At 37.2% G+C, this 17,171-nt stretch overlaps 1 protein-coding gene across 2 annotated transcripts in view; it reads right to left on the reverse strand.

The window, feature by feature from the left end:
- Window positions 1-17,171, reverse strand: part of bcar3 (BCAR3 adaptor protein, NSP family member) — a 79,026-nt gene extending 61,855 nt beyond the window's left edge. Inside the window, exons 1-3 of one of the 2 annotated variants that reach the window (XM_083555501.1) lie at window positions 16,915-17,171; window positions 10,016-10,160; window positions 9,477-9,612 (exon numbers count right to left, since the gene is read on the reverse strand). In XM_083555501.1, coding sequence (XP_083411627.1) covers window positions 9,477-9,612; window positions 10,016-10,038 — 159 coding nt within the window. In that variant the 5' untranslated portion in view covers window positions 10,039-10,160; window positions 16,915-17,171. The remainder of the gene's footprint in view (window positions 1-9,476; window positions 9,613-10,015; window positions 10,161-16,914) is intronic. The other variant, XM_083555502.1, reaches the window with a different exon arrangement.

The raw sequence follows: 17,171 nt of genomic DNA on the forward strand, positions 1-17,171 counted from the left end.
AATGCACAGGCCCTCTGGCCTGCTGAAAGGTTGTAAAATTAAATATGTTCTTTCATAAAAACAAAGTGCATTCAGAACAAGTGCAACTGCTTAAAGATACAACAATACAACACTATCACTGGGAAACTTCCTGCCTTTTCAAAAACGTCCGCCACAGATGGAGTGAGCATGCTCAGAGGGGTTTTGCTTTTCTGTGCCGCGTTTCTCTCATATTCAGCATAGCGATCGGGATGTTTGGATTTCAGGTGATAAATTAAACCCGACATGGAGAAAGTCTTTGCAGACGCACCCCATCTTGAAATTTCGTCATTACATGTATTGCAAATCGCTGTCCGTGGGTCTTTCTCAGATATACTGAAACACGTCCACACCGCAGACATGTTGCTTTATACATGCACGTGTAGGCTGCGGTTCCGGTTTGCGTCATCACAACAAACTGTTTCGGCCGTGTTTTTTCGGTGCTCAAAGTCTTTTAGCCGAAAACCGAAAATGCACTTTTGGGCCATTTTCGGCCGAAAATTTTCGGTGGCCGACTATTCGGTGCATCCCTAATATAATATATACAGTGAGGAAAATAAGTATTTGAACACCCTGCTATTTTGCAAGTTCTCCCACTTAGAAATCATGGAGGGGTCTGAAATTGTCATCGTAGGTGCATGTCCTCTGTGAGAGACGTAATCTAAAAAAAAAAATCCAGAAATCACAATATATGATTTTTTAACAATTTATTTGTATGATACAGCTGCAAATAAGTATTTGTACACCTGAGAAAGTCAATGTTAATATTTGGTACAGTAGCCTTTGTTTGCAATTACAGAGGTCAAAGGTTTCCTGTAGTTTTTCACCAGGTTTGCACACACTGCAGGAGGGATTTTGGTCCACACCTCCACACAGATCTTCTCTAGATCAGTCAGGTTTCTGGCCTGTCACTGAGAAACACGGAGTTTGAGCTCCCTCCAAAGATTCTCTATTGGGTTTAGGTCTGGAGACTGGCTAGGCCATGCCAGAACCTTGATATGCTTCTTACAGAGCCACTCCTTGGTTATCCTGGCTGTGTGCTTCGGGTCATTGTCATGTTGAAAGACCCAGCCTTGATCCATCTTCAATGCTCTAACTGAGGGAAGGAGGTTGTTCCCCAAAATCTCGCAATACTTGGCCCCGGTCATCCTCTCCTTAAAACAGTGCAGTCGCCCTGTCCCATGTGCAGAAATACACCCCCAAAGCATGATGCTACCACCCCCATGCTTCACAGTAGGGATGTTGTTCTTGGGATGGTACTCATCATTCTTCTTCCTCCAAACACGTTTAGTGGAATTATGACCCAAAAGTTCTATTTTGGTCTCATCTGACCACATGACTTTCTCCCATGACTCCTCTGGACCATCCAAATGGTCATTGGCAAACTTAAGACGTGCCTGGACATGTTCTGGTTTAAGCAGGGGAACCTTCCGTGCCATGCATGATTTCAAACCATGACGTCTTAGTGTATTACCAGCAGTAACCTTGGAAACGGTGGTCCCAGCTCTTTTCAGGTCATTGACCAGCTCCTCCCGTGTGGTTCTGGGCTGATTTCTTACCTTCCTTAGGATCATTGAGACTCCACGAGGTGAGATTTTGCATGGAGCCCCAGTCCGAGGGAGATTGACAGTCATGTTTAGCTTCTTCCATTTTCTAATGATTGCTCCAACAGTGGACCTTTTTTCACCAAGCTGCTTGGAAATTTCCCCGTAGCCCTTTCCAGCCTTGTGGAGGTGTACAATTTTGTCTCTAGTGTCTTTGGACAGCTCTTTGGTCTTGGCCATGTTAGTAGTTGGATTGTTACTGATTGTATGGGGTGGACAGGTGTCTTTATGCAGCTAACGACCTCAAACAGGTGCATCTAATTTAGGATAATAAATGTAGTGGCGGTGGACATTTTAAAGGCAGACTAACAGGTCTTTGAGGCTCAGAATTCTAGCTGATAGACAGGTGTTTAAATACTTATTTGCAGCTGTATCATACAAATAAATAGTTTAAAACTATTTAAAACTATTAAAATAGTTGCAAAATAGCAGGGTGTTCAAATATTTATTTTCCTCACTGTGTATATATATATATATATATATATATATATATATATATATATATATATATATATATATATATATATATATATATACAGTGAGGAAAATAAGTATTTGAACACCCTGCTATTTTGCAAGTTCTCCCACTTAGAAATCATGGAGGGGTCTGAAATTGTCATCGTAGGTGCATGTCCACTGTGAGAGACATAATCTAAAAAAAAAAAATCCAGAAATCACAATGTATGATTTTTTAACTATTTATTTGTATGATACAGCTGCAAATAAGTATTTGAACACCTGAGAAAGTCAATGTTAATATTTGGTACAGGAGCCTTTGTTTGCAATTACAGAGGTCAAACGTTTCCTGTAGTTTTTCACCAGGTTTGCACACACTGCAGGAGGGATTTTGGCCCACTCCTCCACACAGATCTTTTCCAGATCAGTCAGGTTTCTGGCCTGACGCTGAGAAACATGGAGTTTGAACTCCCTCCAAAGATTCTCTATTGGGTTTAGGTCTGGAGACTGGCTAGGCCACACCAGAACCTTGATATGCTTCTTACAAAGCCACTCCTTGGTTATCCTGGCTGTGTGCTTCGGGTCATTGTCATGTTGGAAGACCCAGCCTCGACCCATCTTTAATGCTCTAACTGAGGGAAGGAGGTTGTTCCCCAAAATCTCGCAATACATGGCCCCGGTCATCCTCTCCTTAATACAGTGCAGTCGCCCTGTCCCATGTGCAGAAAAACACCCCCAAAGCATGATGCTACCACCCCCATGCTTCACAGTAGGGATGTTGTTCTTGGGATGGTACTCATCATTCTTCTTCCTCCAAACACGTTTAGTGGAATTATGACCCAAAAGTTTTATTTTGGTCTCAGCTGACCACATGACTTTCTCCCATGACTCCTCTGGATCATCCAAATGGTCATTGGCAAACTTAAGACGTGCCTGTACATGTGCTGGTTTAAGCAGGGGAACCTTCCTTGCCATGCATGATTTCAAACCATGACGTCTTAGTGTATTACCAACAGTAACCTTGGAAACTGTGGTCCCAGCTCTTTTCAGGTCATTGACCAGCTCCTCCCGTGTAGTTTTGGGCTAATTTCTTACCTTCCTTAGGATCATTGAGACCCCACGATGTGAGATCTTGCATGGAGCCCCAGTCCGAGGGAGATTGACAGTCATGTTTAGCTTCTTCCATTTTCTAATGATTGCTCCAACAGGTGACCTTTTTTCACCAAGCTGCTTGGCAATTACCCCATAGCCCTTTCCAGCCTTGTGGAGGTGTACAATTTTGTCTCTAGTGTCTTTGGACAGCTCTTTGGTCTTGGCCATGTTAGTAGTTGGATTCTTACTGATTGTATGGGGTGGACAGGTGTCTTTATGCAGCTAACGACCTCAAACAGGTGCATCTAATTTAGGATAATAAATGTAGTGGAGGTGGACATTTTAAAGGCAGACTAACAGGCCTTTGAGGGTCAGAATTCTAGCTGATAGACAGGTGTTCAAATACTTATTTGCAGCTGTATCATACAAATAAATAGTTTAAAAATCATATATAGTGATTTCTGGATTTATTTTTTTAGATTATGTCTCTCACAGTGGACATGCACCTACGATGACATTTTCAGACCCCTCCATGGTTTCTAAGTGGGAGAACTTGCAAAATAGCAGGGTGTTCAAATACTTATTTTCCTCACTGTATATATATATATATATATATATATATATATATATATATATATATATATATATATATATATATATATATATATATATATATACATTACGTTGGACCACCTTTAGCTTTGACTACGGCATTTGCCATTTGGAAAAGCTTCTGCAATATTACAACATTTATTCCTGTCCTGTCCAGTTTTCACCAAGATTATGTATTGATGATGGAAGAGTCAGACTGCTGTGCAAAGTCTTCTCCGGCACATCCCAAAGATTCTCAATGGGGTTAAGGTCTGTACTCTGTGGTGGCCAATCCATGTGTGAAAATGATGTCTCATGCTCCCTGAACCATTCTTTCACAATTTGAGCCAGATGAATCCTGGCATCTTGGAATATGCCCGTGCCATCAGAGGAAAAAAAATCCATAAATGGAATAACCTGGTCATTTTGTATACTCAGGTAGTCAGTTGACCTCATTCTTTAAACATAACGTTGCTGAACCCAGACCTGACCAACTGCAGCAACCCCAGATCATAACACTGCCCCCACAGGCTTGTACGGTAGCCACTAGGCATGATGTGTGTATCAGTTCATCCGCCTCTCATCTTACCCTGATGTGCCCATTACTCTGGAACATTGTAAATCTGGACTCATCAGACCACATGACCTTCTTCTATTGCTCCAGAGTCTAATCTTTATGCACCCTAGCAAATTGAAGCCTTTTTTTCAGATTAGCCTTACTGATAAGTTGTTTTCTTAAATCTTCACAGCTGTTTAATCCCAATTCCTTGAGTTCCCTTTGCATTGTGCATTTGAAAATGCTCTTACTTTTACTATTAAACATAGCCGTGAGTTCTACTGTTGTTTTTTACAATTTGATTTAATCAAATGCGATGGTTCCCCAATCTCCTTCCAGTTGTTACTTTTGCGTTGGACAGTTCTTAACCCAATTTTAGTAGTTTCAGCAATCTCCTTAGATGTTTTCTTTGCTTAAAGCATGCCAATAATTTGACCCTTCTGAAACAGATTAACATCTTTTCCATGACCACAGGATGTGTCTTCCAACATGGTTGTTTAAGAAATAAGAAGCTACACAATGCATCAGTTAGGGTTAAATAACTTGCCAGCTAAAACATAATCACCCATGCAGTAATTATCCAATAGGAGGCTCTTACTTATTTGCTTAGTTAAATCCAGGCGGTGACATTTATTTTTTTGGACTTGGCTTTTCTGCCAAGTGTGGTCACAATTGTGTAGGATGCCTTTGGATGCAATATAATAAAATTTTGTTTTTACTTGATTTTGGAAACCCAAACCTCTTCCAGCAAAGCAATGACCTGTGCACAAAGAGAGCACCATGGTTTACATGGTTTGGAGAGGAAGCTTTTGTGTGGCCTACTATAGAGCTCTGATCTCACACACTTTACTAATTTTACTAACACCTTTGTGGTTGAGAAGCACAAATGTCCACAAGCACACTGGAAAGTGGACAGTGGAACAGCTTCCCAAATGGATGGAATTATAAGAGTAAATTTCGACTAAATGTGAAATGTGATGACCATTTTCCATTTGTCTTAATGAATATGCAGTATGTACACTTTCTATATGATTTCCAAAATCAAAATAAGTACAATAACTAATTATTTAATAAAAACTATATTTCTTCTACTTAGTTTGCACATCACACAATCTTAATGGTTTTGCAATTGATCAGGCTCAACAATACAAATTTACAATCTTTAAGAACTTGAGTTGTAATTTTTTACATGGGTACAGTCCAGGCAAGAATTGAATATATAAATTTGCTAGCAGAGTAAAGCCCACTGCTTTGCTCCTAAGAAAATACATATATAGACAGAGTGCAAATTTAGGGAGATTATCAATGATATTCATGTTAGCTGATTCCATAATAAAACCTCCCATGGATTTGAGCTCTCTTTCAGTGGTAAATGCAATGATTAGGAAGGCACAACTACACAATATGGTCGAAAGTTTGTGGGCACCTGACCATAAGATTCGCATGTGCTTTTTGAACATCCAATCATACTATCTGCAGTTATAATCACTTGTGTTCTTCTGGGAAGATGTTCCAATAGATTCTGGAGTGTGGTTGTGGAGATTTGTGCTCATTCAGCTACAAGGATGTTAGTGAAGTTATTGTCATGCTGCAACTGCTTTAGGCCTCCTAGTTTAAGAAAAATCTTAATGCTACCACATCCAAAGTCATCCTAAACAATAGTGTGCCTTGAACTCTGTAAAAACAGAACCCTATATGGCTGGAAAAGTAGGGTGTCCTAATACATTTGTCCATATAGTGTATGATACACACATAGATAGGTGTAATAAACATGAATAAGGTGTATTATTTACTTGTTCATCTTTTTTTTTCCAAATTGCCTTTGCATGAGAAGCACAGTTTAAATATGTACACATTTTCTAATGAAAGTACAAATTACACAAAAGGACATAAGGACAGAACAGTGAATTTTATGTTTTTTTGTTTTGAGTTAAACAATTACAAATGTTCTGGTTTTCGCTTATGCTATTCTAATTTTCAAGCTATTGATACATATTTGATTTTAGCCTTGCTATCTAATATCACAAACAGCTGTCACTGGATCTATTTCAAACAACTCTGTGTTCTGGGGTTCACTCATGTGTGAAAGTATCAAGTGTGAATGTGTTTCACTCAAAGCATTGATTATCATGACTGCTTAAGACTTCTACATGGATAAGTTGGGTTTTAAAGAGAATTTAAACAAAATTAACTACATCTGAACTGAAAACTGGAATAATATTTTTGTATGTGTAAGCAACTAAACAGTGGTTTAAAAATGAAATAAATGACAGTTAATTTATCATTGATTATAATTATAAGTGGATGTTTATTTTTAATTTTGCAACAATTGTGCATAGAAATTACATATGAAATCTATCCACTGTTTTGGTACAAAATAATTTGTGCAAAAATAAACTCACAGTGACACCCTCTCTGAAACAGGTCCAATATTTATCCTCTTATGGACATATGTTTCCTCTGCACGTGTTAAAATATCCTGACATGTAATAATTATGAAAACCATCAGTGTAACAGCAATTATCCGTTCACCATAAATCTCCTTGTTGGGCCTAAGCTAGATCCTCTCCTCCTACTTACAGACCTGACACTGCCAAAACAAACAAACGCATTGAACCTGAATACATGCTTTTGTCTTAATAATGGCTGGGTGGAATGAGCTCCTAACACAGCAAATGCCAAAAAAGAGCAGTAAAGCATGTTTGTGTGAGGGCTTATGTGTAGGCAGGTGTTTGTGTACGTGAGATGAGGTTTGCCAATTCTCCTGCTTGCTACTGTTTACGATCTCTGGATGCTTCTGTCATCACAATAGCGCATTCCAACACTGAGTGAGAGCTCGCTTTGCAGGTTAAGCTTAGGGCTATGAGAAGATGAATAAAGATTAAGCAGACAGGCAAAATGGCAGGCAAAACATGTCTGTCAGTCTTAAGTGTTGGTTGCTGATGGACTTAATGACGTTAAACAAAGAATTGCTGCCAGATTTCACTCATACTGGGGTAAGACAGTTCTAAGCTTTTCAGAGATAGCATACAAATCTCCGCAGACCTCTGCGGGGTCTGGTAGTAAATAGCAAACCCTTGTAAAGATAATATTCATTTTCTTGCGTATGTGTGTGCATGTTTGCGTGAGAGCTGGATGGAGAGATAAGACCTTTCAGCTATATAGTTTGTGTGAAACTCAGTGCTAGTCTTTATGATCTCTGCATAGCACCATTCTGACTTAATCCCACATATTATCCTCAAACATGGTTAAACATGGTTAAACAAAAGACATGGGTGCACAAAAGAAGTATCTACACTAAGGCTGAAACAATTCCTCGAGTAACTCGATTAAATCAAATACAAAATAATTTTACTTGATGCTTCGTTTAGTCCATTTAACTACATACTGAGCATTGTGTTTCTCCGCAGACCATTATTACTGATGCACCACCCACTAAACTTTGAAGGCGCTCTGGACAGGAAACACAGAAGACACTGCATAATAAAAAATAAAATAATTTTATGTAATTACGTTAACTTCTTTTTATGTGGCGGAAATGGGCTTCTATTGGATTCAGGCCAAAGAAAATGACAAAACGTTTCCAAAGTTTCTGTTAATTTAAAACTAAAACATAAATAAAACACCATACATGTGTTTACTTTTTTTATTTTTTTATTTATTTTTTAATAATCTGAAATTTATGTTTTTTTTTTTTATTTTATATATATCAGTATTTGCATTTTGATGTAGTTTGGCAATTAAATGCACTTAATTGGTTTAGTTTTTAATCAATTTACAATTTAGTTTTATTTTCTTTCGTATATTTAGTATTACTCTTTAATAAAGAATAAGTACTTCTTATCAGATTGCTCGCTTAATCATTAGAATACTTAAATAATCGATAGCTACAGCCCTAATCTACACAAAACATATACAAATCCCACTTTTACAGACCATTATATATTTTCATAAATCAGTCATAAATCGTGATACAATAATGTCAGAAATATTTCATTTACTGTGTTTAAAAAAGATTATTAGGAAAAACCTAAAATACCCTGATTGTATAAGTGTCTACTACCCTGTAATACTTTCTGATAGTGCCCTTTGCATTACAGCAGTTATTTGGTAAAGAGACTGGTAGCCCATTAGTAGAGAGACTTTTATCTGCTTTGCATACCTGAAATTCTTATCCTACTATTCCTTGAAAAAAATGTTACTCCTTCACAGTGCCAAGCAATCCCATCTGCATAGCACTCCTTAGGCCATTCTGCAGGTTTTCTCTGGGCTCAGGGTTATTCTAAAACTTTGATCTTTCTTTGCCTAAAACCATGTCTTGGATGAGAAGTTCTTCAGCATTCTGCAAGCAGGTTTTGTACCAATATCTTAGCCGATCCTAATCTCACTACTATAAACTATACGCCCTGTTTCAGATGAACAGAGGCATCTCCAAAGCATGACGCTTCCATCACTATGCTGCTATGTACGAATAGTATTCTTTGGATAAGTAGCTGAATTATCTTTTTACTTAAAACGATTTATTCATTTTAAAACAAAATATTTTAGGCCCCATGCATTTTGGGTGATCAGATTATAAGGGGTCAGTGCTAAATTTGAAATGTACTTGAAGACACACTTTAATCCAATCACTCAGACCACATATGGAGGTGGTCTGTGGTGATTATGGTCTTACTGCATCATCTTGATGCATTTCAGACAATATAAACTAACTAATAATTGCTAGTGAATATAATAAAAAACATACAATGTGGTAAATAAAAAAGGAACCTGGTGAATGATGCAGAGACAATAGGAATTGACATTTCAACACTGATTCTGGATTTTGTGGGATGTTTCTGCCAACAAATATGTGCAGTGGAAGGCTGATTTAATACAATGATAGTGTAATAACATGTATGACACCCTTTATCTTGCAAAAAAATGTTTGAATTCCGAACGCAAGTGGCCACAGGAAACACATTCTAATGCCAGGTGTAAACAACTATGTGTCTTGGCCATCCTGTTGTGGGACAGGTGTTAATACCAGGTGTGAATGGGGCCTTAAATATGCAGCCTTTGTTTCTCCAGACCGTAAATATATATTTTGTAAAATTTAGACAGCCTCGAATGTTCTTTTTTTTATTTTTTTTTATGAGAAACTGCTTCCTTCTTGTTACGAGAGATTGTTGTTGTAGGCCTCTTTGTAGCCATGCTGATAAGTTTTCTCCTTGTCCTTTTATCGACTTTGGAGGGTTGTCCTGAGCTAAGCTAATTTTCCTGTGGTGCCACATTTTCTCCAAACTTTTTGCAGTGCTCCATGATTAACACAATACCTTTAGTATTCTTATATTCTGTATGTATAATGGCCACAGTTAACTCTGAACACAGCAAGTAATATTGAAAAATGGTGTGCACAGTTATACAATCATGGCGTTGTTGGATTCCAATTGTTCTATTAGTTTTTAGCTTGAATTTAGTTTGTTTCCTTGTCACATTAAAGATGAAAAATATCAAAGCTGGCCATATTGATAAAATACGTAGAATTACCATACATCCACATACAGATTCAAGGTTTTTATATCAAAAGAACACCTGAGTGCAAAATGGCCCAACTCTGTTGTGGCTGTGTTGGAATTTGTAGTCCACCACAGCGTAGTTTTCATAAAGTTTGCACAGGATGTGTATACATTTGAACATGTAGATTTAAGCATCTCACCTCCACTCCATCATATTCCTCATCAAACAGTGAGCAGTATTGTGGCAATCCAAGCTGCCTAAGCCATTTAGGGATGGGCAGGTGCTTCATGGTGGATCCTCCACCACACACACCCTTCCTCTTCACACTGTTTCCAGCTTGGAGTCTAAAAAATCGTTGTAAAAATGTAGTAGTTAATATATTGCCTTAAAAAATTTACAGAATTACTTTGCACAAACTTAGGGCACACCGACAAGTAAATGCAGAAACAGCAGTGCGCTTTAACTGCAGTATAGACAGAAGAGACTTTTAAAATGCTTTGTTGGAATGCTTTTTTGTAAGTTCTCTTCCTATTGGGGCAGTCGTCCACACAGCAACCATGCCAAAACATAACATATTGATTATTTAAACTGAGAAAATAAACCGTTTTAAGGAAAAACAGGGTACATCTTTTTTTGCTTCTTCAAATTATGGAACAATTTTAGAATAATGATCCTCAACATAAAGTTGTGAAGAGTTTGAATACCACATCATCTACAGTACATAATAATCAAATGTGGTATTTGGACATGAAGATGAAGAAATCTCTGTGTGCAAGGACAAGGGTGAAAATCTATATTGGATGCTTTTGATCTTCGAGCCCTCAGGTGGCACTGCATTTAAAATGGGCAAGATTCTGTAATGAAAATCTCTGCATGGGCTCAGAAACACCTCCAGCTATCATTGTCCATGAACACAGTTCACCATGTTATCCATTCTTCCATCCAGATACTCTAACATCTTTTTCAAGAAAGGCCTTACATATTTGTAATATGTAGGACTTTTAGCTGTACAGTCAAAATCCAATATGTGAGGTAATATAAAGGTTCAGCTAATTTAATTTTAAAGATTAAACTACAAAGGTTGGGTTTATACCCAGACTGGATAAACTATATGAACTATGCTTTTACTTCACATGAAATAAAAGAAAACAAGGCAGAGGTTAAACGTGCCTAAATACTCAGTCAGGGTGGCCATAAAAGGATTCCTAAAAGCCACACATAGACCATGATAATGTTGATGTTATTTCAAATACACACTCATCAAAAAGAACACATGATTTTGCAAAGTGGCCTAAAATTCTGTGGTGATACTGTACGAGTGTGTATTACAGTATCTGTGTATGCAGGTATGTGCAAGGGCTACTGCTGACAGCATTTAAATGTCAGACAAATGGTGCTTGACACTAATCACTTTACAAACTTACCTTTGTCTGTCTAATAGGTAAATTCTGACAGGTTTGCATTTCTGTTGTTTCTCGTACACACTCCAGGAAATCAACTGTCACATCAATCGATGGTTCATTTACATAACACATATTATGTTTGGAACAGTTAGTTTGTAGGCCAAATATATAAAGCTTTCATTTTCCAACCATCCTCATCCACTGATCACTTTTAACACAAGCCTTCCAATACCAAAAAATCAGAGGACATGCTGCATTAAAAATAAGACAAAACTGCAGTATGTCTTATAACTTATAACAGGATGTGCAAGGTGGCCATTATGGTTATTAGATAACTGTATATGTGTGTTTCGGGAAAAGGGAGTGGACAGTTTAACCTTGTCAGCCAGAAATGTTCCAAGGTTCTTGCCAGCTACAGAGCCAATTTCATAATCCATCATATGCACAGATTATTCATAGACATTATAATGGCATGATCAGCTAAAAAACCTGCTTTAACTCATCAGGTAATTACTTAACCCTTTGCATGCACAGGCCAAGGAAAGAATGCATTGTATGGTGTTTTTTGTAGCACATATTACATTAGCACTTCACTTTAATATTAGTTATTTCTTTTGTCATTCATTTTGGTTTATGTTATTAATTATTGTATCACATATCACATTCACAGTGTTATTTCTTTTGGTATTACTTTTTGATATTTGTACGACTCAGTAAAACCAAATAAAAGTACACTCACAGTAAGGCCTGCCTGTGATGTCCCTCTAATAAACTTGTTTCTAATTATGTTTGATTCATATTTTTTTTAGAGAAGAAATTTTTGAATTTTTCCATCCTGTCCCAGACAAGCATATCTTGAAAAACATCTCAGTATAAACTAACACTGTCTGCTACACTATTCAAACAGTTCCATGTGAATTTTAAAAGACATTTTAAATATGTTATATCTCCCTTTAGCGTAGATTTGTTTCCTCAACATTATTCCATAAATCTAGTTAAACGGATATTTGAAGCTTTAAAAAGAAAACACATAAGCAAGAAAGAAATTGTCTGGTCAATGTAACTCTTATTTACCTCTACTTTTAATGTTTGTACTGCAGACAAAGAAATAAGTAGTTTACTCAACCTTGTATAAACCTAAAAACAAGTTCATTTGTTTTTATTTGGTGAAAAAAAACACATTCAGCCATGGGTGGACATGTCTGCATCAGTTGAACATCTAATTTGGGGGATTTCCCAACCCTTAACACACCTGAGTCAACGCATTGCCAGGTTTAATAGTTTGCTCTAGTCAATTGATTCAACATAGCTTTACAAAATCAGACATAACAATATATGTTTACATGTCTGCAAACCCACTTTACAAAGCCCACATGCTGCATGTGAATTTTTTCTGAACTAGGTTCAGCATTGTGGGTTTTATATACTCATTCATAAAAGCCAAAGTACATAAAGTAGATAAGTTACAAATATTTTTTGTGACCTGCTTACATAAATCTGTTAGACAAATCATCCTCTATTTAGTTAGTGTTTATATTCTGATGTAACATTTTGGAGCATGACCAAGTGACTTTGCATGTAGGTGGTAGCTCAGTGCATAACATTTGGACTTCTGTTTAATTGTAAATTTAGACTGTAAGCTCAGATCCTAGCACCAATAACATGCAACTTTGGGGCTCTTAACCCCTGCTATTTGTATTTGTAAGAACAGGCGCTTTAGGGATGGATTTGGACTGTAGTTAACAGTCTGCTACACTGACTCAGGACTACAGTTTGCTTCTGATCACCATCACTGCACACCACAACATCGTTTATCTGTAATAAATGGACATTCGGTGCCACCCAGATGAGGATGGGTGTCTCATAATGTATGGAAGAGTCTAATTTGTGTTAATCTACAGCTCTTTGAAGGCTTGGTTCTGATTTTATTTTCTGTAATATCGCTGCTTGGACAAATGTACCATATCTCTTGTTACACTAAGTTACACAAGGTATTGTATGGTGAATGGTCTAATAAACTGTTTTTTGAAGTGTAATCACTGATATAGTATTTGTTAGTAAATGTTTTTTTCTGTTTTCTGTAAATTATTGCATTTTTAGAAGGAGACTGCAATACCAGAGCCAGTTAAAGATAAAGCTTTAACCTTTTTTTAATGGCAGTGCACAGTTTTTAGTTTGAAGGGTAATATATCAAGCTGCATTTCTTGATCCTACAATGCAACTCAAAACATAAATGATAAGATAAACTGACATTCATAGACATTCTGATATACTGGACATCATTTTTAATGAATAAAATGTCTGACACGATTTTAGGATGTTTTGTTACTGTACATTTTTTTCAACTCACACTAACTCGTTATCTGCACACTAAGGCGTGACTGCAAATGCTTAAAGGTATTATGGATACAGTGTAGAATATAAACAGACAGTGAAGAGTTACTTTTATGAAAAACTTTTATTCTGAGTATTGCTGGTAACAGGTGAATACATTCTCCCACTTAAATCACTCCCACACCAGCTTAAAAGATACTTGACCTATGCGTCGACTTTTGGGAGCTGCAGAGGAGACAGGCACGAGTCTCTCTCTTCTCTCCTCTCCCTCTGTGATTCTTCTGCTATGAGAAAGATAACAGCTCACTGTATCTCTGTAGTAAAGGTAATTAAAAGCACTAATGGTTTTTATTTAAAAATTAGATAGTTAAAGGTATATAAAAACAAGCATCTAGGCCTGTGACAAGGTTATCTCACCCATAAAGTAGATCAGTAGTGGCCCTACATTAATACTGATGCAATTTCATACTGAATGCCGCTATTTCATACTTTTTCTTCTTATTGATTACACAGATGAAAAGGCTTCAGTTTGACTTGTTAACTATGGGTAATAAAGTGCTAGAGGAGTGCTTTTGCTCCTTTAAAATGTGCCTGCTAGGCCTGTGCTGGGGCAAACAGCCCAGGCCTGAATCACACATTCTCTGGCAGCTGTTGACTCATCCTCACAAACACCCTGCCAGATTCTTCTACTACTGCAGCTGTCCAGGTTACAGTAAACACTGGCAAGAGGCCCAGGGTTTAAAAGGGTGCATGGCAGAGAATTTAGAGCATGTTACATGCATAATATTCAGGGCATGTTAAGCATGAGATTATTGTGTCTTGTCATGCGAACACAAGTCATGCAAGTGTCAGTACTTTGCTTCTAAGACAATAATTCAAATAACAGGTATGTTTAAAATAAGCATATATAATAGAGGTTCAAATTATACATTTAAAAGTGTGAATTAGCTAAATGAGTATAAATAAATAACTAGTCCATATTTCTTAAAATCTCATCTATTACTACCTTAAATCTGATAAACTTTGACATTAAAAGGCACTGAACTGTGCAATATAAAAATTCCCCCTCCTCATATAATAAATTCAATAGCAGTAAAAGAAAATAAACTATTTTGAACTAGGTCAGATGAATGGAATATCAAACAATTACATTTGTGTACAAGTTCATAAAAAAATGGACAACATTACAACATAACATTTAAAGAACTCTACAGGTAGACATGGTATTAGAGTACACTCTGGATGGGATGCCATTCTATCACAGGCCATTCTTATACCACTTTTACACACTTCCACACCTAGTAAAAATTTATAGTAGCTAATCTAACTACCAGCATGTTTTGGAAAGTGGAAAAAAATATTCCAAAAGTATTGGAAGAACTTGTGACCACAAAAATGGTTATCTAAGCTCATAAGCTGTATGCAATGAGCACTATCTGCTTCAGCCTTGATTTTTAGATGAGTCTTGACTCTGGGCAATATGCATTATACAGATATTATTTGTCTGTTCATTCAGCATGCACTCTGCTAGCACACAATACAGCATGACCCCTAAAAATGATTTGCCACTGCCTGTGTTCAAAGGAATACAAACATGCACATGCATACAAACACAGAACAATCAGTTCATCTAGTATTGATTATTATCTTATGCCAACAGCATCAATATCTCAAATTAAATTCTGAAAATTTTTCAGCAAAATGAGTAAGTAATCCAATCAGCCAATTGCTGCTTCTGTCTTTTAGTCAATTAACAATTACTAGAATTAATTGATCAGGGTCACTGGTTTTGACTCTGATTTTCTGTCTTTGTGGAGTTTTAGTGTCTGCATACTGTCTGCATATGTTTCTTCCAGGTTCTCCAGTGTCCCTCCTCCTCCCAAAAATATGCCAGAGGGAAGCTTGGCAGCTAAATATAAACCTTTAGCTTTGAGTAAATGTACACATTTATATGCACATGGTAACCTGTAATAGTCTGGCACCCTATACTTGTGCAGTGTCCTAGTATCAGCTCTTGATCCACCTTGACCCTGACCAAGTAAAAGAAAAAGATCATTATCTGATCAAAGCTTAAAGTATCAATGAGGACGGTATTATAAAACAAATATTTTTTATAGTTTATTAAAAGTGCTCATTTTTTCACAAACTTTTTTACTCTTGTTTTCTGCCCAATATCACAAAGTAGGAAACGATATTTCACAACCTGCCGTTGCTGTGATCATAGAATAAATGTATGTGACTTTTCTGGGTTTTGGCATGATGATAGACACCACATGAGAATGCTGCTAGCATGCCTGAATGCTGTGGTAAAACCGAAGCCTAAATACCGCCAGAGACTCCTCATGTCTCGCTCCATATCTCTACCTCGCCACACCATCATGACCCCTAATTGCAACCAAGTGCAGCAAATGCCTCTCCATCTATCTGCAGTGCACATGCTCATCAAAAAGCGAAAGTCACACTAAACTGAACTCAGATCAAGTTCAAAAAGTCTTGGTCACTTGGCCAGACAGATTGTCATTTCTCTAATGGAAGCTTTTTAAAGCAATGGGGCATTACTGCAGTCATGATACAATGCCAGAACCTTCATCAAGGGCACATGGGGTTGCTCCCCAAGCTGCTTTTGTACTGACACAAAATAAAAAAAGACATAAAGAGGTAAATATTTTAATTATATAACACTCTCAATGACTGAGCCCTTGAGATTTAACCTGAGTAAGATTTAATACATGCATAAGGAAGGGCAATTGGACATGTCCTGTTCCACTAAAAGTCTATCACTGGCATGTAATTTCTGTACTCAGCACACAGCAGTATATTCCAGTTCTCCATTCAATTTCTAACAAGCACAACGACTGTAATAAATACAGCACTGCACAAAACACTGGTTTACTCATGCACCATTTAGATACTCATGCAAATATGTTTCTATGTCATTGTTTATTACTTGGCATAAACATGTTTCATTGGAAATCCTGCAATAAATCAAGCTAGTAAGTGATTTCTGTCTTTATGTAGTTAATATTTTGCCTTTTAGACATTATTGATCAAACCTAAAATGCATAAAAAATGTGCAACTTTTTCAGATGCATTAAAATGAAACATTTCACTTTATATTTAAATTCAATGCAGTCATTACTTAAATGCATTAAATATCAATGCCAATATTGAATGCAGACATCGCTGAATTGTTTCTATTACTGATATGCAGTTTGCATTACTGAAATGCAATGCGATTTATAGCGTTAATTATTGGAAAAACAGTTTTGAGATCCCTGGAAAATGCAATAGTGGGTCAGCATTGATCTAATGAGGTCAAGGGAAAAAAAGGTAGTTTTGCCTGAACTCACTGTGAACTTACTATGCAGCACGACTTCGTGATGCTGACAACGACGAATGGATACAACCCAAACTCGTGCTTACTCCGATACACCCAGATCGCGCGAGAAGAGCAAAAACAGTCTGTGCAACAGACTCCCTTTGCCGCAGTCAATCATTTAAACGTCTCAGATAATCATTGTAAGAATGCTTGCTTTTCCATCTCTTTGACTGGAATAATGGAGAGCAGCAAAGATGCTGCACGTGCGCTCCTCCACAGCGCCGCCCGCAACCCTGCAC

Source organism: Silurus aristotelis (assembly GCF_946808225.1).
Source record: "Silurus aristotelis genome assembly, chromosome: 11".
In the NCBI taxonomy this organism is placed as follows: Eukaryota; Metazoa; Chordata; class Actinopteri; order Siluriformes; family Siluridae; genus Silurus; species Silurus aristotelis.